Here is a 22,728-nt window from a genome sequence, read left to right on the forward strand (position 1 = left end):
TTTTGTGCTGGAAACTGAAAATTTTCAGGACAGAGACAATGGAGTGAAATACCTTTATGGAAATGGAAGCAATGTATTACTGTAGATTGGTTTAGAACACCTTTAAACCCCATCAAAATTGTACAATGACCTTTCTAAGGCCAAGTTAAAGAACAATTTGAAAACAAAAAAACCCACTACTGAAACAAAAGGAACCAGGTCTCCAATAAGTAAATAGAAGTCTATTCACAAATCCAAAAAAAAGTTCATTTTTAGCTCTGTATATAACAACTGCTCAAACTTAATAGACCTTTAATATCCCAAGGTACCAAATGTGAGTATTATTAGATTACTTACAGCATGGGAACAGGCCCTTCGGCCCAACAAGTCCACACCGACGCGCAACCCACCCAGACCCATTCCACAACATTTTACCCCTGCCCCTTACACTACAGGCAATTTAGCATGGCCAATTCACCTGACCTGCACATTTTTGGACTGTGGGAGGAAACCGGAGCACCCGGAGGAAACCCACGCAGACATGGGGAGAATGTGCAAACTCCACACAGCCAGTCGCCTGAGGCAGGAATTGAACCCAGGTCTCTGGTGCTGTGAGGCAGTAGTGCTAACCACTGTGCCACCGTGCCGCCCACTTTGTTATCTAACAAAGTATGGCACTGAAGCAAATAAAGAAATGATAGAACAGGTGAAGAGCAGCTTGATGTGAGGGGTAGGTAATAAGGAGTGTCTTATAAAGGTGGAAAGTAAGTCAGACAGCAAGTAGGGAAGGGGTTCCAGATCTTGGTATTGAGGCAACTGAAGTGGAGGCCACATCAGCTATTCTGAGATGTGGACATAGTTAAAAATCACACAACACCAGGTTATAGTCCAACAGGTTTATTTGGAAGTACTAGCTTTAGGAGTGCTGCTCCTTCATCAACCACGCGATGAAGGAGCGTCGCTCCCAAAGCTGGTGCTTCCAAACAAACCTGTTGGACTATAACCTGGTGTTGTGTGATTTTTAACTTTGTTGACCCCAGTCCAACACCGACACCTCCACATCATGGCTGAGATGTGGACTCAGTGTTGGCAGTCGGTGCTTTATTTAAACCCACACATTGTGCACCCTGAGCGAACTGGAGCTTTGAGCTTTCAGTAAAAGAGTGCAGGCTTCATCAAGTTGGTGTTCCCTGGAGACTGAGGGAGTGAGCTGGTTGAGGGCATTGAAAAAGGTCCACTGGAGCTTTCGAGATTGAGATGGAGCGGTTTTCGCTCTTGGTAACCTGGGGAGAGGGGGAGTAGATGGGTAAACGGAACTGAAGGCTGAATTATTCCTGACTCTCTGGAATGATGGGCGATATTGTAGGGGTCTCCTCCAGTCCTAAATGAGCCGCTTAATCTTTTATATGCTCTTCTGTACTGTTTGGTTTAATTTGAAATCAGCGGAGGGTTGAAGCTGACCGTCCGACTGAGGGTGGAAAGTGGTCGGCAATGATAGGGTTAGTGCCTCTCTCTCTCTCTCTCTCTCTCAGTACTTCCCTCCCTCTTTCTCTCCTTTACCTCTCCTATGTGGGTCCTCGCTGACTGTTTATTCCCATTCTTCCCTGAATCCATCAACCGCTCGAACTTAACTACGGAGGGTTTGCAAACAGCTGTTTCTGGCTCGCCATCTCCTTCTCTCTCTCTCTCTCACTCTGGGAGTGCTGGACCTGATGCCTGGCAGCTTGTTCTGAGAGAGCCTGGGGTGGGGGGTGGTCAGCTCCCGACCCTGGGATTGAGCGCCCCGGGAGTTCCTCGCCTCTCCCAACCGGACTGTAGAGCTGTTGCAGGGACGCGGTTGGAATCGGGAAGGATAATGCAGCGGCTGTTTTGCAGGCTCCTGAGCGTCGTTTCGTTTCTGTGCCTTCTGGAAGCAAACGGTGGCATCAGGTAAGTGGAGGGATCATGCTGATTGCAAGTTCAGAGCCTAATCTCCATCACTGAAGAATTCTTCAACCATTGATTTCATGGTTTGAGTTGACGGTGATCTCAAGAATGAAATAATCTTCACCCCCCCCCCCCACCCCCAATCCGCCCTACCCCCCCCCCCCCCCCCAAAGATTGCTATTTATTTTGATATTGAATCTAGTGAGAGTTGCACTGTCTCCTGTAGCGCTGCAGACAGCTCCGGACAGTGTCGCCTCTCCGCTCTCTGTTCCCCGGAGCAGTCACCGGCTGGCCGGAAAGTTGTCCCGTCCCAGCGCGGAAGCCACCGGGACTCCGGAATCCGGCTCACACCCTCGATCCGGCGTCATGGTGATCCGCTTCCCAGTAAAAATGGTGTTCCTGCATGCCAGGGATCCAGTGCTATCTCACAGATAGGAATCCTGGTGAGGCAAGCAGCTCTCCATGGACAGCACTCCAGATAGTCAGCGGGATGTATATACAACAGTCCCATTTACAGCGCTATAGGGAGACAGCGGGATGTATATACAACAGTCCTATTTACAGCACTATAGGGAGACAGCGGGATGTATATACAACAGTCCTATTTACAGCGCTATAGGGAGACAGCGGGATGTATATACAACAGTCCCATTTACAGCGCTATAGGGAGACAGCGGGATGTATATACAACAGTCCCATTTACAGCGCTATAGGGAGACAGCGGGATGTATATACAACAGTCCTATTTACAGCACTATAGGGAGACAGCGGGATGTATATACAACAGTCCTATTTACAGCGCTATAGGGAGACAGCGGGATGTATATACAACAGTCCTATTTACAGCACTATAGGGAGACAGCGGAATGTATATACAACAGTCCTATTTACAGCGCTATAGGGAGACAGCGGAATGTATATACAACAGTCCTATTTACAGCGCTATAGGGAGACAGCGGAATGGATATACAACAGTCCCATTTACAGCGCTATAGGGAGACAGCGGGATGTATATACAACAGTCCTATTTACAGCGCTATAGGGAGACAGCGGGATGTATATACAACAGTCCTATTTACAGCGCTATAGGGAGACAGCGGGATGTATATACCACAGTCCTATTTACAGCGCTATAGGGAGACAGCGGGATGTATATACCACAGTCCTATTTACAGCGCTATAGGGAGACAGCGGGATGTATATACAACAGTCCTATTTACAGCGCTATAGGGAGACAGCGGGATGTATATACAACAGTCCTATTTACAGCGCTATAGGGAGACAGCGGGATGTATATACCACAGTCCTATTTACAGCGCTATAGGGAGACAGCGGGATGTATATACAACAGTCCTATTTACAGCGCTATAGGGAGATAGCGGGATGTATATACCACAGTCCTATTTACAGCGCTATAGGGAGACAGCGGGATGTATATACCACAGTCCTATTTACAGCGCTATAGGGAGACAGCAGAATGGATATACAACAGTCCTATTTACAGCGCTATAGGGAGACAGCGGGATGTATATACAACAGTCCTATTTACAGCGCTATAGGGAGACAGCGGGATGTATATACAACAGTCCTATTTACAGCGCTATAGGGAGACAGCGGGATGTATATACAACAGTCCCATTTACAGCACTATAGGGAGACAGCAGAATGGATATACAACAGTCCCATTTACAGCGCTATAAGGAGACAGTGGGATGTATATACAACAGTCCCATTTACAGCGCTATAGGGAGACAGCAGAATGGATATACAACAGTCCTATTTACAGCGCTATAGGGAGACAGCGGGATGTATATACGACAGTCCCATTTACAGCGCTATAGCAAGACAGCGGGATGTATATACAACAGTCCCATTTACAGTGCTATAGGGAGACAGCGGGATGTATATACAACAGTCCCATTTACAGCGCTATAGGGAGACAGCGGGATGTATATACAACAATCCTATTTACAGCACTATAGGGAGACAGCGGAATCTATATACAATAGTCCCATTTACAGCACGATAGGGAGACAGCGGAGTGTATATACAACAGTCCCATTTACAGCGCTATAGGGAGACAGCAGAATGTATCGTCCCATATACAGCATTCCAGGGACAGTGCAGAATGCATATACAACAGTCCCATATACAACACTCCAGGGAGAGAATGGAATATATATACAACAGTCCCATATAGAGCACTCCAGGAAGAGGGCAGAATGTATACATAACAGTCCCATAGATAGAACTCCAGGGAGAATGCAGAATGTATATACAATAGTCCTATATACATCTACCTTATGTACAGCATTTCAGGGCGAAGGCAGAATGTATATACAACAGTCCCGTATACACTATTTCTAGGACAATGCAGAATGTATGCACAACAGTCCTATATACAGCACTTCAGGGAGAAGCAGAATGTACACACAATAGTCCTATATGCAACATTCCAAGGAGATAGTGGCATTTATATACAATAGTCCCATATACAACCCTCCAGGGATGGTGCAGAATGTATATACAACAGTCCCATATTCAGCATGGCAGAGAGAGAATGGCATGTATAAATTACAGTCCCAGATATAACACTCCTGGGGCTTCACTTTGTCACATAAGCAAAACAGAGTAAGATCATAATGAAACAAAGAACTATGGATGCTGGAGATCTGAAACACATACAGAAGTTGCTGGCGAAACTCAGCAGCCGTGGGAAGAGAGCAGAGCTAATATTTCAAGTCTGGTTACTCTTCATCAATCTGTTCTGGTGAATTATGGTAGACATTGCAGAAAATAGCAGAAATCAAGTGCAAACTGTTAGGGTTTACTTTTCCATGTTCTTAGAGTCTGTACCAAATGATCACTGCGAGGTCAAAGATGATAAGTGGGCACAGATTGCCTCACTACCAAAGGGGAAATATGATATGACCTTATGAAAGTTGCTTCCTCCAAGCACCTCAGCCAAAAGTAAAATATTTTGTGAATTGGAGGCACATTAGTTGGATGCAGATAAGGGTTAAGACCTTTTGTCAGAGATTTTGAATCAAATTCCCCAGAAAGATGATCTGTAACTGACTATAGTCAGACTTTAATAGTTTTAAAAAAAAACATATTTAATACTTGCAATGTGCACTGGCAAACTTCAACTTAGGGATCCTTGGATCAGTATAGAGTCATAGAGTCAGAGAGATGTACAGCACAGAAACCGACCCTTCTGTCCAACTTGTCCATGCCGATCAGATATCCCAACCCAATGTAGTCCCACCTGCCAGCACTTGGCCCATATCCCTCCAAACCCTTCCTATTTGTATACCCATCCAGGTGCCTTTTAAATGTTGCAATTGTACCAGCCTCCACCACATCCTCTGGCAGCTCATCCCATACACGTACCACCCTCTGCATGAAAAAGTTGCCCCTTAGGTCTCTTTTATATCTTTCCCCTCTCACCCTAAACCTACACCCTCTAGTTCTGGACTCCCCCACCCCAGGGAAAACACTTTGTCTATTTACCCTAACCATGCCTCTCATGATTTTATAAACCTCTATATGGTCACCCCTCAGCCTCTGCCGCTCCAGGGTAAATAGCCCCAGCCTGTTCAATCTCTCCCTATGTCTCAAACCCTCCAACCCGGGCAACATCCTTATAAATCTTTTCTGAACTTTTTCAAGTTTCACAACACCCTTCTGATAGGAAGGAGACCAGAATTGCCAGTAATATTCGAAAAGTGGCCTAACCAGTACTAGAAATTTTATTTCTGAATTGTGCTAAAGTGCCTCAGATAGACAGGCTACTAGTTGTAACTGGAGTTCAACTGTCAAAGTGGGAGATCCAGCTGTTTATCGGGGGTGGGGGTGGGGGGGGGGGGGGGGGGGGTGGGAACTGCTGCTATCTTAAAGAATCATTTTGGGGAAATAATTATTTATATTAGCTTTTGTGCAACATTGAAAGTGTTCTGCAGTGAGATAAAGAAGAGAGAATACATTGATTACCAGATTTTGAAATGACTCTAGATACTGGTCACAGGTATTGATAGCAAGGTAGGATTAAAGACAATTTTTGTCATTGTAGAACTGGCTATTATGGTGAAGGATAAAACTTAAGCCACAATCAAAAGTGAATGCATTTCAGGAGTGTTCAAACAACAGTTTGTAGCTACTTCAGGGTTTTATCAACTACCATTTCACTAGAAAATTCCCAAAGACTGGATCCAAAAATTGACACACAAAGAAGGACATTTTGACAAGGTTGGAGGAAGAAATCCTAAATCCTGAAAAAAACTTGATTGGTCTCAAGGATCTTTTAGGTAAAAACAATGACTGCAGATGCTGGAAACCAGAGTCTAGATTAGAGTGGTGCTGGAAAAGCACAGCAGTCAAGGATCTTTTAGTCTTGTGGTGAATTATTTGGTCACAGTTGTTTGATTGTGCCTTATTGGTAATGCCTATACTTGCACAGTTTGTGGAACAGGTTGACTAAGTGCTGGAAAAGCACTGCAGTTCAGGCAGCATCCGAGGAGCAGGAAAATCGATGTTTCGGGCAAAAGCCCTTCATACTCTAATCTTGACTCTAAGCTCCAGCATCTGCAGTACCCACTTTTGCCTGACTAAAATATTGCCTTGATCCACCAAGTAATGAGGTTTGTTAAAGAGTATACACATGCATTTCAGGTTTGTTGATGACAGAACATTGAGGTCACTAAACAGAGTTGCAATTCAATGTGAAATAGCTGGCATAAGCCATTTGCTAAGTACCATTGTAGCCTACAGTGAGTTTCCTCTGCTGTTGAGTCTATGAAATTAACAAATGGAACTTGACATTGTCAGAGCTGTTCAAGTAGGGGAGCTAGTGCAGGGGCTGAAGTGTAGGAGAAGGGAACAGATTGTGTCGATGCCTCTTAAAGTAGGAAAGGCCATAAATTATTAGAAAGATAGTCAATATTTTATTAAGTATATAAGTGAACTTCAGAGTTGCAGGGACTTCAGGTTTGCTGTTTCACTAGATTTCACACATATACACTCTTTCTCTCTCTCTCATTCGTACACTCACTCACTTCCTATCTCTCACACATACACACTGACTCTCACAAACATACTCTCTCTCAAGTACACTACTCATACATACTCTCTCATGCACATTCTCTCTTTGGCACACACCATCTCACACATTCTTTGTGGCACTGTCTCACACACACACACACACTCTCTCATACACATTTTCTCTCTCATACACATTTTCTCTAACATGCTCACATACGCTCTCACACATACACTCTCTTTCAAACTCATATTCACAAAAATACTCACATTTTTTCTGTCACATACATAATCACTCTCTCATGTGCATTTTAACACATACAGGTTCATGCACAGTATCTCTTACACTCTATTTCACACTTTATATATAATCTCTCACACACACTTTCTCTCTCGTACACACTGTAACACATTCTTTCACATAAACACACACTTGCTCATACACACACTCTCTCTCTTCCACACACATTTTCTCTCACACTTTTTCTCTCAAACATACTTTGTCTAACATACGTTCTCTCTAACAAATCTCTCACATGCACAGACTCACACACACACTTTCTCACACACACACATCTCACATGCACATACACATACAGACATTCTCACACACACTTTCTCTTTCTCAGACACACTGAGCCCTAGAAACAAACTCTCCCTCTCAGACACACACTCTCTTACACACACACATTCTCTCTCACAAACAACTTCTCACATATGCATAGTCCCTCACATTTTCTCCCTCACACACAAAACACATTCTGTCAAACTCACACGTTCTCACACAGTGTCTGAAACACACACTATCTCATGCACACTGTCTCTCTCACACACACACACACACATTGTCTTATGCATTCACAATCTCATACACACACTGTCTCTCTCATACATACTGTCTCTGACACACACAATGTCTTTGTCACACACTGTTTCATGCATGCAGAGTTTCATACAAATTGTCTCTCTCACACAAGCTATCTCACACACACACCACACACACACACGCAGTCTCTCACACATATTTTCTCACTCAGCCTCTCACTCATACACTCCCTCACTCATATGCTCTCTCTCTCACACACACACTCACACATACCATCTCTCTTACAGACACACGGACTCTCACATAAACTCTCACTCACACAGTCTCTCTTTCTCTCTCTCTCTCTCTCACTTACACACACACACACACACAGAGTCTCTCACACATATACTGTCTCACACTCACTCACTCTCTCTCAGGCATAGACTCGCACAGAAACAAATGGACCCATCAGACTAATCGATGCTGAATCCCAAACCACACAAATGTGGCTTGGTATATATGTGGCCTGCATTACATTCCCATAAGATATATAAATGAACAAAGCACTTCAGAGTTATGAAAATATGGGAACCCTGAAACAAACTGCACTGTCAGAAATAGGTGCTGTAAAAACAAACACTTCCTCAATTGAGATGGAGACTGATGTTGATCTGTGATCAGAGATGGGAGTCAGGCCATCAGATGTTAGCATGTTGGAGCTGTCATTCACTTTGGAGAGCATGAAGTGTTTAGGAGGTTGCTGGGACCTGACATGTCCTCAGTCCCAGGCGTGTTGTTGACATGTGGATCATCAGCAGAAACCAGGTGATATCACTTGCTCCATTATAAGGTGTGCATGATGTACATGATATGCCCTCAGTTGGTGGCTCCTAAAGGTTACATCCCAGCATTTAACATTCTGTGACCAGTGACTGTCATTCACTCTATCACCGGCAACACTGCTGGAGATAGTTTACCTTGTTCGCCACGGTAATGCTGCCAACATGAGTGCGTGCCAACCAGTTCCCAACTCTTCATTCATGGAATTTCAAAGCTGCAATAGAAATGCAATCCTGCACCTCCAATCTGTAAGTCTATATCCCCACTCCTTCACTCAGTGTGAACACCTTTCCAATGGGGATCAGAAATCTGACAGAGCAACACCTTTGTATGTCATGGATAGTAGTTTCATGATTCTCTCTGCTTCGCCATTGGGCGGTGGGTTGTGAGAATATGATGGGATGTGTTTAAATCTCTGATCCTGGCAGGTATTGCACATCCTGCTGGTTATGGATGTTATCCATAACTGGAATGCTCCTTAGTCCTAATCTTGTACACATTTCTTAGAGTTCTGTCAGAATACCAAGTGTAAGAGTTGAAGTGAGGCTGATGTAGTTACAGGTTGTTCTGCTGTAACACATGTTTCATTATCATAATTTCACTGTAACGCGATTGACAAATTGGGGACCACTGTTTCTAAAGCGCAAACTTTAAAAGTGTGTGTTGGTTGTAACATGGTTACATTAGCAACACTTTAGGCACAAACTTTCTATCATGCGGGGTTGCACAAAAAGGCAATATTGCATTACAGAAAAAGTACCTGTATTTTATAGTTCCATAGTCAACAATGCAACGCATTACAATCAGCTGCAGTTTTCAAACAAGATCTAACAGCAATCTGATGTTGTAGCAATGGTTCATTATTTGGAAAACTGTGAAGATCTCAGACAGATATCACACTTTGCAAGATAGACTCTGTTGGTATCTTGAGTCCACACAGGTTGTTGTGAACTGTCTGGATTCAAGCATCTCTACCGATGGGGGTTATTGAGTGTGTGATTGACACTATTTCCTTACACAATGCAGCTGAGGTGCTGAGTCTTTCATACCAACTCATTTTGGGCCATTAATTCACCAGAATGTCGAAATCAGAATGGAAGTGTTCAGAAGTATCAAACTCAATTTCAGTCCAAACCTGCCGAAAGGTTACCCTTGGGTCATCGGCTGCAGAATATTGGAACTATTACTAGTGCACAGCTCTCAGCAGTTATGATCCACATTAACCTAGTTCCTGCAACTCTCGTATCCAATTACAGGGGTTATCTTTCAGCAGGCATCTCCTGGTCAGTTGTGTCAAGCTTGGTCTGGCTTCTGTCCTCTCATTACCTGAAAATTTTAGTTTGCATTTTTGGAATCACAGCAATATTGGATTTACAATAGTTTGTGTGGAGTTTCTGCCTGTGCCTGTGTGGGTTTCCATCTGATGTTCCAATTTCCTCCCACAGTCCAAAGATGTACAGGTTAGGTGAATTGGCCATGCTAAATTATCTGTAGTGTCCAAGGATGCATAGGCTAGGTGAGTTAGCCAGGGGAAATATGGGGTAGGGAACTGGATCTGGGTGGGAAGGGTCGGTGCTGACTCAATAGGCCAAATGGCCTCTTTCAGCGCTATAGGGATTTTATGATTGGATTTTGATATTTCTAAGTCATATTGTATATTGATTTAAACGCCATTGGTACTCTTGTTGCAGGTGTAGATGTTAGTTTAAGGTGAACTCAATCACTATACAGCTCTTTCTCAAACTTTGCATATTTCACCACTGGATACATACCCACTGATTTCCCATTTTACATCATTGCTTTTCTGAGTCTGGATTGCAATGTGTTGCATCATAGATTGGCTGCTTCCTTTGAGGTGACTTCTCAACCTCTCCCTTCTAAGAACTGACACATCATGACCTCTAATACAGGTACTTGCAGCACCAATTCCAGCAAACCACACTGACTCTTGCTGTGTTAAATCTGTGAGTGGTTTCATTATATCTGAAAATGCATTTCAGATAGTGAGCCGTTTCAAGAATTTGCTGGAAATTGCTACAGTAGGTCAGTGTTAGTATCTTCAAAACTGCTGTAACTTTGGTTGGATCACTAATAATTCTTCTTCCATTGCAATGTGTTGAATAATAAGTATTTCTTGCCATTTGATATTGTCTGTGTTTAATGAATCCATGTAATTAAGCATCCAAGGTTCCGATTGTCAGCAGAAAATGACCCTGATAACTGATGTCCCCAATCATTGGATTTAAAGCAGATAATGAGAGTGCCATTCTTTTAATGTACCACTGAACTGATCTGTGAGGTTAATGTTATGACAAGAATGGCGTCCTATCTGATTAAGTTATCCAGGATTCTCTGCACCTTATCACTTATAGCTACAGGTCCTCAATATGGTATATATTGTTTTAGGGTGATTCACATCATCACTGAATCCTTGAGGATGTTTCTTTATTAAACAGTGTTTGTAATTCTTGAGCATGTGTTGCAGCACTGGGGCTCTATCCATTTTATCATTCTCTGTGTACATAGTGATGAGCATCCAAGGCAGGCCATTCTGTCCACCAGAGTAATGCTATCAACAAGTTTATACCTAAAATCAACATCCTTGACTAAGATTTGATCTTGTATTTTTAAATAAGTGGATTTGCTCAATGCACTCCAGACTATCATTGTTGCCTTATTTGCCTGTAATCTTTGAGAGTTGGAATCCATTAGTTTTTTTTGAGTGTGTGGAGCAAATTGTGCTTCCATTTTATTTGAAACCTTTAATTGACCGATTCCAGTGTTAGACACTTGAAGTCTTCTGAACCAATAATGTTAGCCGCATTGATGACAATGTTTCCTTTTGGCCTTGGTGCTCGAAGTTGCTCTTAGGGTTGATTAGAAGGGAAGAAAGTGAGGTCTGCAGATGCTGGAGATCAAAGTTGAAACTTTATTGCTGGAACAGCACAGCAGGTCAGGCAGCATCCAGGGAACAGGAGATTCGACGTTTCGGGCACAGGCCCTTCTTCAGGAATGAGCAGAGAGTGTTCAGCAGGAGAAGATAAAAGGTAGGGAGGAGGGACTTGGAGGAGGGGCGTTGGAAATGTGATAGGTGGAAAGAGGTCAAGGTGAGGGTGATAGGTCGGAGTAGGATGGAGGCGGAGAGGTCAAGAAGAAGACTGCAGGTCAGGAAGGCGGTGCCGGGCTGGAGGGATCCGGCTGAGACAAGGTGGGGGGAGGGGGGATGAAGAAACTGGTGAAGTCCAAGTTCATCCCCTGCGGTTGGCTCCAACCGCAGGGGATGAACTTGGACTTCACCAGTTTCTTCATCCCCCCTCCCCCCACCTTGTCTCAGCCGGATCCCTCCAGCCCGGCACCGCCTTCCTGACCTGCAGTCTTCTTCTTGACCTCTCCGCCTCCATCCTACTCCGACCTATCACCCTCACCTTGACCTCTTTCCACCTATCACATTTCCAACGCCCCTCCTCCAAGTCCCTCCTCCCTACCTTTTATCTTCTCCTGCTGAACACTCTCTGCTCATTCCTGAAGAAGGGCCTGTGCCCGAAACGTCGAATCTCCTGTTCCCTGGATGCTGCCTGACCTTGATTAGAAGGGAAGCCAAGCAGGGGAGGTGGAGCAGCAATGGCAGGAGTTTCAGGGCTGTAGTTCAGAAGGCACAGCACAAATTAATTCTTAGGAAGAAGCAGCATATCAAGGGGAGGATGAGACAAACTGGGCTGAAAAGGGGAGTTGTGAATAGTATAAAAACAAACACACTTTTCCATGTGGACAATTAGGAATGAGCTATGAATGTCACCCTAGCATGCTGGACCCACATGCAGTGAACAGCCGAAAAGACATGCTGTTGAAATGATCCACCAGTCTTTGGGACGTGCAACCTATGTACCTGGCAGTAAATTTTATTCAGCACGCTAGCATGCTAGGCAGAATGTCTTTTGACTTTATGGCAGCAGTCTGTTAGTGAAAGATGCCACTCATGTTGCTATGTCTGTTTTCAATAAACTCTGAACGTACTCAACCAGTCTAAAAAATGCAGAATATAACATCTAACAACATGTTTGATGCTTTAATTGGAGAACACTTGCAGAATAATTCTGAGTGAGTTAAGATTTACACCAACAATGATTTTAAGATGATCAATCAAGCTCGTAATGTGGTTCAATTATGATCGCTGGAACCGACCTGCATTCATATGTGCAGACTGCACTTTTACACGGTTAAAGAGCATAACCAGCTATTGTATTTTTTAAAATTAAGCTGAAGCCACACTATGCTGGAAATTTTCAATGGCGTCTCAACAATTCAGAGTTGACTTGCCAACAAATCTTTTCTCATGCAGTATGGTGTGGACTTGTTGGACCGAAGGACCTGTTTCCACACTGTAGGGAATCTAATCTAATCAAAACAAAAATAGTGCTCCCATTGATGTTTGGCATTCCTGCATTTCAGCTGAATAAGTGAGAATGGCATATCTCTTTTACGAAGCATTAGAGACCAAATATTTTTTAAAAACGATCTCAGGACCTCAAATTCAAAAGAAACAAATAAATTCAATAATTATTAACCTGAAATACACTCAATGTCAGAGAATCAAGAGCAATCTGGTGACAAGTATCTCGAGACAGACTAGGGGTCAGTGAATCGAGAGAGACTTGGGGTCAATGAATGAAGAGAGAAAGAGAGACTCAGGGTCAGTGAATCAAGAGAGACAGACTTGGGGTTAGTCATATCCCTTCTGTAATTGCCAGTATCTGTCCCTGTAAGTGACCTCATGCTAACCTCCAGAGAGAGCAAGTTTATGCTATGAGAATGAGTGTCAGCAGGGTACCTCCCTTGGTGAATTACTGACTGGACATGAGAATGGGGAAGAGTGAAACCAGGTAGCACAGTCCATTTCAAGTGTGCTACCTGTCCTGTTGGATTCTGGGTGATTATGTTGCTTTACAGCTCCCAGTCCAGCATTCTGCGTTGAGCCTACAGCCTGTTGCATGATTTTGTGGGTCTTTACAAGAGGGTCAAGAGTATCAGGAGAAAGCAGGAACAGGCTACTGAGTTAGATGATCAACCATGATCATATTGAATGATCAGCAGGCTCGAAGGGCTAAATGCTGGATTAGTAGTGCTGGAAGAGCACAGCAGTTCAGGCAGCATCCAAGGAGCTTCGAAAGGGAACGGTCTTTGCAGAAGGCGGAATGCCTTCAATGCGCCATTATTCCCCAGAATACAATGCGCCGGTACCTAACCTCTCTACAGTTAGCCCTGCCTCAGCTGAGGGCCACACTCTCTCAGAATTGCAAAGGACCCACTCTGTACGACATCCTCAGGAGAATTCATGCTCTCAACAAACAGTATTTCAATTCCATCTCAAACATCAAAAACTGTAAGTACAACAAACTTTTATCCACCCACCTCCATAACCAGCACTCCTCAATCATTCCAGAAGATTCCCCTGGCCTCGGAAACTACTCAGACGCCATTAGCCATGCTGCTGATGCAGCTGCCACACCCACGCTGATTGATGATGTCACTTCTGCCCCCATCATGGCCACTCCCACAACCACTTCCACCCCTCACAATTCCTCATGCATCACATGTGACATCACTTCCGCCCCTCACATCATCGCTGATGCCACATGCTCAGTGACTTCCGCCACCCCTACTGCCGTTGTCACCACCACTTCTGCACCCACCAGCGCCACTCACCTGCATTCTGCTGACACGCCCCCCCACAGACCCCACTGTCACTATCCCCACCCCCCAGAACCCCAAGGGGAACAATATCCCTGCTCATGACTCCACCCCCATTCCCCCCAACATCACACCCAGTCCAGTTACAGGTTCCGCCCCCACTCCCAGCTCTACACCCACACCAGATCCCAGATCCCAGCCCTGCCGAGTTTTCACCATCCCTCCAGACCTTCCCCTCATTGAGGACGAACAATCATTCCTCAGCAAAGGACTCCCCTTCATCCCCCTCCGTCCACGCATCAATGAATTTAATACACGCCGTGACGTCAAACAATTCTTCCGTCGCCTCCGCCTCCGAGCTTACTTTCACAATCAGGACTCCCGCCCACCTTCCGAGGACCCTTTCGCCCACCTCCAACACACTGCATCCACCTGGACACCCCGCGCTGGCCTATTACCTGCCCTCAACCTCTTCATTTCCAACTGCTGCTGGGACATTAACCACCTCAACCTGTCTACCTCCCTCCCCCATTCCAACCTCTCACCCACACAACGCGCAGCCCTCCATTCCCTCTGCTCCAATCCCATACCTCACCATCAAGCCAACGGATAAAGGGGGCGCAGTGGTAGTCTGGCGCACTGACCTCTACACTGCTGAAGCCAAACGTCAACTCGAGGACACCTCTTCCTACTGCCCCCTCGACCATAACCCCACCCTCCGTCACCAAACCATCATCTCCCAGACCATACAGAACCTCATCACCTCAAGAGATCTCCCACCCACAGCTTCCAACCTCATAGTCCGGGAACCCCGCACTGCCCGGTTCTACCTCCTTCCCAAGATCCACAAGCCTGACCACCCTGGCCGACCCATTGTCTCCGCATGCTCCTGCCCCACTGAACTCATCTCTACCTACCTCGGCACTGTCCTATCCCCCTAGTCCAGGAACTCCCCACATACGTTCGAGACACCACCCACTCCCTCCACCTCCTCCAAGACATCCGTTTCCCCGGTCCCCAACGCCTCATCTTCACCATGGATATCCAATCCCTCTATACCTCCATCCACCATGACCAGGGCCTCCAAGCCCTCCGTTTTTTCCTCTCCAGACGTCCCCAACGGTAACCTTCCACCGACACTCTCATTCGTTTGGCCGAACTGGTCCTCATCCTTAACAATTTCTCCTTTGAATCCTCCCACTTCCTCCAGACCAAAGGAGTAGCCCTGGGCACATGTATGGGCCCCAGCTATACCTGTCTCTTTGTTGGCTACGTAGAGCAGTTGATCTTCCGTAATTACACCGGCACCACTCCCACCTCTTCCTCCCCTACATTGATGACTGCATTGGCGCCACCTCGTGCTCACACGAGGAGGTTGAGCAATTCATCAACTTCACCAACACATTCCACCCTGACCTTAAATTTACCTGGACCATCTCTGACACCTCCCTCCCCTTCCTGGACCTCTCCATCTCCATTAATGACGACCGACTTGACACTGACATTTTTTACAAACCCACCGACTCCCACAGCTACCTGGATTACACCTCTTCCAACCCGACCTCTTGCAAAAATGCCATCCCGTATTCCCAATTCCTCCGCCTCCACCGGATCTGCTCCCAGGAGGACCTGTTCCACCACAGAACACACCAGATGGCCTCCTTCTTTAGAGACCGCAATTTCCCTTCCCATGTGGTTAAAGATGCCCTCCAACGCATCTCGTCTACATCCCGGACCTCAGACCGCACCCCTCCAACCATAACAAGAACAGAACGCCCCTGGTGCTCACCTTCCACCCTACCAACCTTGGCATAAACCAAATCATCCGCCGACATTTCTGCCACCTTCAAATAGACCCCACCACCAGGGATATATTTCCCTCCTCATCCCTTTCCGCCTTCCACAAAGACTGTTCCTTCAGTGACTACCTGGTCAGGTCCACGCCCCCTATAACCCATCTTCCCATCCTGACACTTTCCCCTGCCACCGCAGGAACTGTAAAACCTGCGCCCACACCTCCTCCCTCACCTCTATCCAAGGCCCTAAAGGACCCTTCCACATCCATCAAAGTTTTACTTGCACATCCACTAATATCATTTATTGTATCCGTTGCTCCCGATGCGGTCTCCTCTACATTGGGGAGACTGGGCGCTTCCGAGCAGAGCGCTTTAGGGAACATCTCTGGGACACCTGCACCAACACCTGGGACACCTACACCACCCCGTGGCCCAACATTTCAACTCCCCCTCCCACTCTGCCGAGGACATGGAGGTCCTGGGCCTCCTTCACCGCCGCTCCCTCACCACTAGACACCTGGAGGAAGAACGCCTCATCTTCTGACTCGGAACACTTCAACCCCAGGGCATCAATGCGGACTTCAACAGTTTCCTCATTTCCCCTTCCCCCACCTCACCCTAGTTCTAAACTTCCAGCTCAGCACTGTCCCCATGACTTGTCCGGACTTGTCCTACCTGCCTATCTCCTTTTCCACCTATCCACTCCACCCTCTCCTCCCTTACCTATCACCTTCATCTCCTCCCCCACTCACCTATTGTACTCTATGCTACTTTCTCCCCACCCCCACCCTCCTCTAGCTTATCTCTCCATGCTTCAGGCTCACTGCCTTTATTCCTGATGAAGGGCTTTTGCCGAAACGTCGATTTCGAAGCTCCTTAGATGCTGCCTGAACTGCTGTGCTCTTCCAGCACCACTAATCCAGAATCTGGTTTCCAGCATCTGCAGTCATTGTTTTTACCTCGAAAGGCTAAATGGCCTATTCCTGCAGCTATTTTCTATATTTCTATGCTTAATGTGTGGAGTTTAAGGCAGCTTCAACATTAACCCATAATGGATGATGAAGGGCTTTTGCCCGAAATGTCCATTTTCCTGCTCCTCCACTCTCATCTTGACCCTGCAGGAGACTAGTCTCACTCTGTCAGGGCTGACCTTGAAGATGTAACACATTTTGAACATAACCTTTGCCTTCTTTGCCCTGTAGGATAGCTGTGGTTTCAGCAGTGAATGGTGAACAGCTTCCCCACCACATAGTAATTTTATCTGTGTCTTTCTATTCCATAGACCTGTGTCCTCCAGGGAATCTGACACCAAGTCCAGCAACAGACCATCGTCATCACCCTCCGATTTCCTCGACAAACTAATGGGGAAGACCTCGGGCTACGACGCACGGATCCGGCCCAATTTTAAAGGTACGGCTTCCCTCATCCAGCTCCAAACTGCTTTGATTCTGTCCCTCACTCCCTCTGTATCAAAAGTCCCAAAGCATCCCCATTCCCCATCTCTCCTCACATGGACCAACTGATTAGATATCACAACATGCAACGAAAGAGGTCATTCGTGCCAACATTGCAGATGTTGGTCACCATGATGTCTGTACCTGGGGAGGCCCCAGACAGAGTTTACAAACTAGGAAGAGATTTTTCCATTTGGAAAACAGTGCTTCACCAGCTTGTAAGTTTTCTAAGTACCAGAAGGCCTCAGGTTGAACCATCCTCCTCTGAAGTGAGGCCATATTTTCAAGGCTTCACCCCTCTGGGAACCACCCCCAGCCCACCCTGAGAGCGTAGATTTCCAGAAACTTCCATTGTAAAATGCAGTAACTGCAATTGAGGAGCCCTCTTTCATTGAATGTGATTATAACCAAGGTGTTAACAAAGTTTAAAAGAGAGCTGAGGAGAGACTGTTTCATTCATTCAGAAAAACAGAACCAAGTGCAATTACCTTAAAGTTTAGAACTGTAGAATCACAAAATGTTGAAGTCAGAAGGAGGACAGTTAGACCTTCACTCTATTGGCAGCTCACTGCAGTCCCACTCACTGTGCTTTGCCTGGACATTGAGAATATTTCCCCTTCAGGAAATGAACCATTTCCTTTCTGAAAGCCTCATCTGCACCTGCCTCCAGCACAGTGTCAAACTCTGACCGCTCCCAATGTGAGAAAGGCTTTCCTCACATTGTCTTTGTTCTTTTTGTGGGTGGCACGGTGGCACAGTAGTTAGCACTGACACACAGCGCCAGAGACCCGGGTTCAATTCCCGCCTCAGGCGACTGACTGTGTGGAGTTTGCACATTCTCCCCATGTCTGCGTGGGTTTCCTCCGGGTGCTCCGGTTTCCTCCCACAGTCCAAAGATGTGCAGGCCAGGTGAATTGGCCATGCTAAATTGCCTGTAGTGTTAGGTAAGGGGTAAAGGTAGGGGTATGGGTGGGTTGCGCTTCGGCGGGGCGATGTGGACTTGTTGGGCCGAAGGGCCTGTTTCCACACTGTAAGTAATCTAATCTTTTGCCACTCACATTGAATCAGTGCATTCTGTTTGTGATGCTTCAACCAATAGGAACAGGGAAGAATATGAAGGGATAAGGTGTAAAGGAGGGTTAATGCAGTTTGTCCAACAATTGATTATGATTTAATTGATTGTTAAAGCAATTTCAAAGAGCTGAATGAGTACCTCCTGTACCCATGTATCATGTGAGAGGGCTGAATGGCCTCCTGTTCCTATTTAATAGCCTTGAAGGCATGAATGGTTTCTGCATTTTTCTATTCTGCAGACATGAGGAGCCTAATGACTTTCTGTTTGAATGTGCCAAACTAGAGCAACTACTCTCTTTCCAAATTAAATTGCCATGTAGTATTCTGTCCCAATTTATTATTAATTCCAGATGTTAAATGGGACGGACCCTGCAGATAGGTCCCTGGGTCCTTTTGGGATTCATCCCAAATATTGAGGGAGGCAAGAGAACAAATGCTGGAGCATTGGTAGACATCTTTGTATCCTCTGGCCACGGTTGAGGTCCCTGAGGAGTGAGGAATAGCCAAAATTATCCCATTGTTTAAGAAGGGTAACAGAGATAATCCAGGGAAATTGCAGGGCTGTGAGCCTCACATCTGTGGTCAGGAAATTTTGCGTTTAGAAGCAAGTGCACTTATTAGCGATAGAGATCATTGTTTTGTGCAGAGGAGGTCACGCCTCATTAACATGACGTTTTTTGAGGAAGTGACGAAGATGATTGATTAGGGAAAAGCAGTTGATATTGTCTACATGGACTTCAGTAAAGCCATTGATAAGATCCCTCATGGCAGATTGGTACAAGAGGTGAAGTTATGTGGTATCAGGAGTGAGATGACAAGATAGATACAGAACTGGCTTTGGAGACAGAGTGTAGCGGTGGAAGGATTCATTTTAGAATGAAGGGTGGTAACTTGTGGTGTTTCACAGGGATCAGTGCTGGGACCTTTGCTGTTCGTTGTCTGCACAAATGATTTGGAGGAAAATGTGGCTGGTCTAACGTGTAAGTTTGCAGGTAATACAAATATTAGTGGAGTTGTGGATAGTGAAGTGGATGGTCAGAGGATACAGCAGGATATAGATAAGTTGGAGGCATGGGCAGAAACGTGCCAGGTAGAGTTTAATCCAGACAAATGTAAAGTGATGCATTTTGGAAGGTCAAGTACAGGTGGAAATTGTATAGTGAATGGCAGAATCCTTTGGCGTATTGATTGCAGAGAGATCAGGGTGCACAGATCGACAGATCACTGAAGATGGCAGTTCAGGTAGATAAGGTAGTAAAAAAGGCCTATTGCCTTCATTGGAAGGGGCATTGAGTACAAGGGTATACAAGTAATGCTGCAGCTTTATAGAATTTTATTGAGGCCACACTTGGAATATTGCGTACAGTTCTGGTCACCACACTACCAGAAGGATGTGAATGTTTTGGAGAGGGTACAGAAAAGGTTTACCAGAATGTTGCTTGGTTTTGGGGATTTTAATTAGGAAGAAAGGTTGTATAGACTGGAATTTGTTTTCACTGGAATGCTGAAGATTGATGGACGACCTGACAGAAGTTTATAAGATTGAAAGTTGATAAGTCCCCGGGGCCTGATGGTCTGCATCCCAGGGTACTGAAGAGGTGGCTCGGGAAATCATGGATGCGTTGGTGATTATTTTCCAGAGTACGATAGATTCGGGGTCGGTTCCTGAGGATTGGAGGGTGGCTAATGTTATACCACTTTTTAAGAAAGGTGGGAGAGAGAAAGCAGGAAATTATAGACCAGTTAGTCTGACCTCTGTGGTGGGAAAGATGCTGGAGTCTATTATAAAGGATGAAATTACGACGCATTTGGATAGTAATAAAAGGATAGGACAGAGTCAGCATGGATTTATGAAGGGGAAATCATGCTTGACTAATCTTCTTGAATTTTTTGAGGATGTAACTCTGAAGATGGACGAGGGAGATCCAGTAGATGTAGTGTACCTGGACTTTCAGAAAGCTTTTGATAAAGTCCCACACAGGAGGTTAGTGAGTAAAATTAGGGCGCATGTATTGGGGGCAAAGTACTAGATTGGATTGAAAATTGGTTGGCTAATAGGAAACAAAGGGTAGTGATAAACAGCTCCATTTCGGAATGGCAGGCAGTGACCAGTGGGGTACCGCAGGGATCCGTGCTGGGACCGCAGCTTTTTACAATATATGTTAATGATATAGAAGATGGTATCAGCAATAACATTAGCAAATTTGCTGATGATACAAAGCTGGGTGGCAGGGTGAAACATGATGAGGATGTAAGGAGATTACAGGGTGACCTGGACAAGTTAGGTGAGTGGGCAGATGGATGGCAGATGCAGTTTAATGTGGATAAATGTATGGTTATCCACTTTGGTAGCAAGAACAGGAAGGCTGATTACTACCTCAATGGAATCAATTTAGGTAAAGGGGCAGTACAAAGAGATCTGGGTGTTCTTGTACACCAGTCAATGAAGGCAAGCATGCAGGTACAGCAGGTAGTGAAGAAGGCTAATAGCATGCTGGCCTTCATAACAAGAGGAATTGAGTATAGAAGCAAAGAGGTGCTTCTGCAGCGGTACAGGGTCCTGGTGAGACCACACCTGGAGTACTGTGTGCAGTTCTGGTCTCTAAATTTGAGGAAAGACATGCTGGCTATTGAGGGAGTGCAGCGTAGGTTCACAAGGTCAATTCCTGGAATGGCGGGATTACCTTACACTGAAAGACTGAAGCGACTGGACTTGTATACCCTTGAGTTTAGAAGACTGAGAGGCGATCTGATTGAGACATATAAGATTATGAAAAGATTGGACACTCTGGCAGCAGGAAACATGTTTCCGCTGATGGGTGAGTGCCGAACCAGAGGACACAGCTTAAAAATACCGGGTAGACCATTTAGGACAGAGCTCAGGAGAAACTTCTTCACCCAGAGAGTGGTGGCTGTGTGGAATGCTCTGCCCCAGAGGGCAGTGGAGGCCCAGTCTCTGGATTCATTTAAGAAAGAGTTGGATAGAGCTCTCAAAGATAGTGGAATCAAGGGTTATGGAGATAAGGCAGGAAGAGGATACTGATTAGGAATGATCAGCCATGATCATATTGAATGGCGGTGCAGGCTCGAAGGGCAGAATGGCCTACTCCTGCACCTATTGTCTATTGTCTATTGTGAATGGCATGGATAGAGTGGCAAATGTGAGGCTCTTTCCCAGGATGGAGGAGGGGCCAATTACTATGGGACACAGGTTGAAGGGATGGGGAATGGTGGAAATTTTAAAAAGACATGCAAGGCAAGTTTTTCACGCAAAAGGTGGTGAGCGCCTGGAACGTGCTGCCAGAGGAGGTGGTGGGAACAGACACAATAGCAGCATTCAAGAAGCACTTGGATGAATATCGGAGGAAATAGAGGGATAGGGATCCTATAAATGAATACACTTTTAGTGTTGGCACAGGCTTGGAGGGCCTGCTGCTGTGCTGCACTGTTCTTTGTTCTTTTGTTAAAGGCAGGACACTACTACTTTGAGTACTATAGCTGAGAACAAACACACCATTTCTGCCAATTTGCCATTGATTGTTCACCAAAGCCTGTGAATAAATTCATTGCACAAACTGCTCTCTGTGGCATTGCCCACTGAATAAACACTTGCATCAGTATAGAGCCCCTCACAACCTCAGCATGTCTGAAAGGGCTTTGTAATCGATGAAATTAGTTGGCCGTTGTAACATCGGAACAACAGAAAATTTACACACTGAGAAATTCCATAGACAGCCATCAGGTAGTGACCAGTAATTAGTTTAGCAATGTTGTTTACGTGATAAATATCGGCTGTTGCCTCAGGGAAGCAGGGTAAAGAATTGGTTGAATTGTTTCTTCTGGAATGGATTTAATGTATTGATCACTCATATAAAACTGAAGGTTTCACAGTGATAGATTTGTTGGGATTTGTCCCGCTCTTCTCCTGCAGAAGAAAATAAGAAGCAACTATTAGCTCCACTAATGAGCAAGAATTTTGTTCCTGTTTTGTTTGGCACCGATTCCTGCAAACTGTCCCCAAATTAGGCACAAAATGAACCATTGCTCCAGTGGCTTTCAAAAATTGGGAAGCAGTTAGATTTTCGACCAAGCAGCTCAATGTACCCAGTGAGCTACAAACAGAGCT

General features: G+C 45.4%; 1 protein-coding gene across 4 annotated transcripts in view; it reads left to right on the top strand.

The window, feature by feature from the left end:
* Positions 1-1,260: 1,260 nt before the first annotated feature.
* glra4a (glycine receptor, alpha 4a) overlaps positions 1,261-22,728 on the top strand; it is a 59,203-nt gene continuing 37,735 nt past the window's right edge. For 3 of the 4 annotated variants that reach the window (XM_043704300.2, XM_043704302.2, XM_043704303.2), the window contains exons 1-2: positions 1,593-1,908; positions 17,357-17,484. In XM_043704300.2, coding sequence (XP_043560235.2) covers positions 1,835-1,908; positions 17,357-17,484 — 202 coding nt within the window. In that variant the 5' untranslated portion in view covers positions 1,593-1,834. Of the gene's footprint in view, positions 1,479-1,592; positions 1,909-17,356; positions 17,485-22,728 lie in introns of those variants that run through there. The other variant, XM_087992287.1, reaches the window with a different exon arrangement.

The sequence above is a fragment of the Chiloscyllium plagiosum genome, unplaced genomic scaffold (assembly GCF_037043375.1).
Source record: "Chiloscyllium plagiosum isolate Xiang-an unplaced genomic scaffold, Cpla_swu_hap1 HiC_scaffold_11, whole genome shotgun sequence".
Taxonomy (NCBI): domain Eukaryota; kingdom Metazoa; phylum Chordata; class Chondrichthyes; order Orectolobiformes; family Hemiscylliidae; genus Chiloscyllium; species Chiloscyllium plagiosum.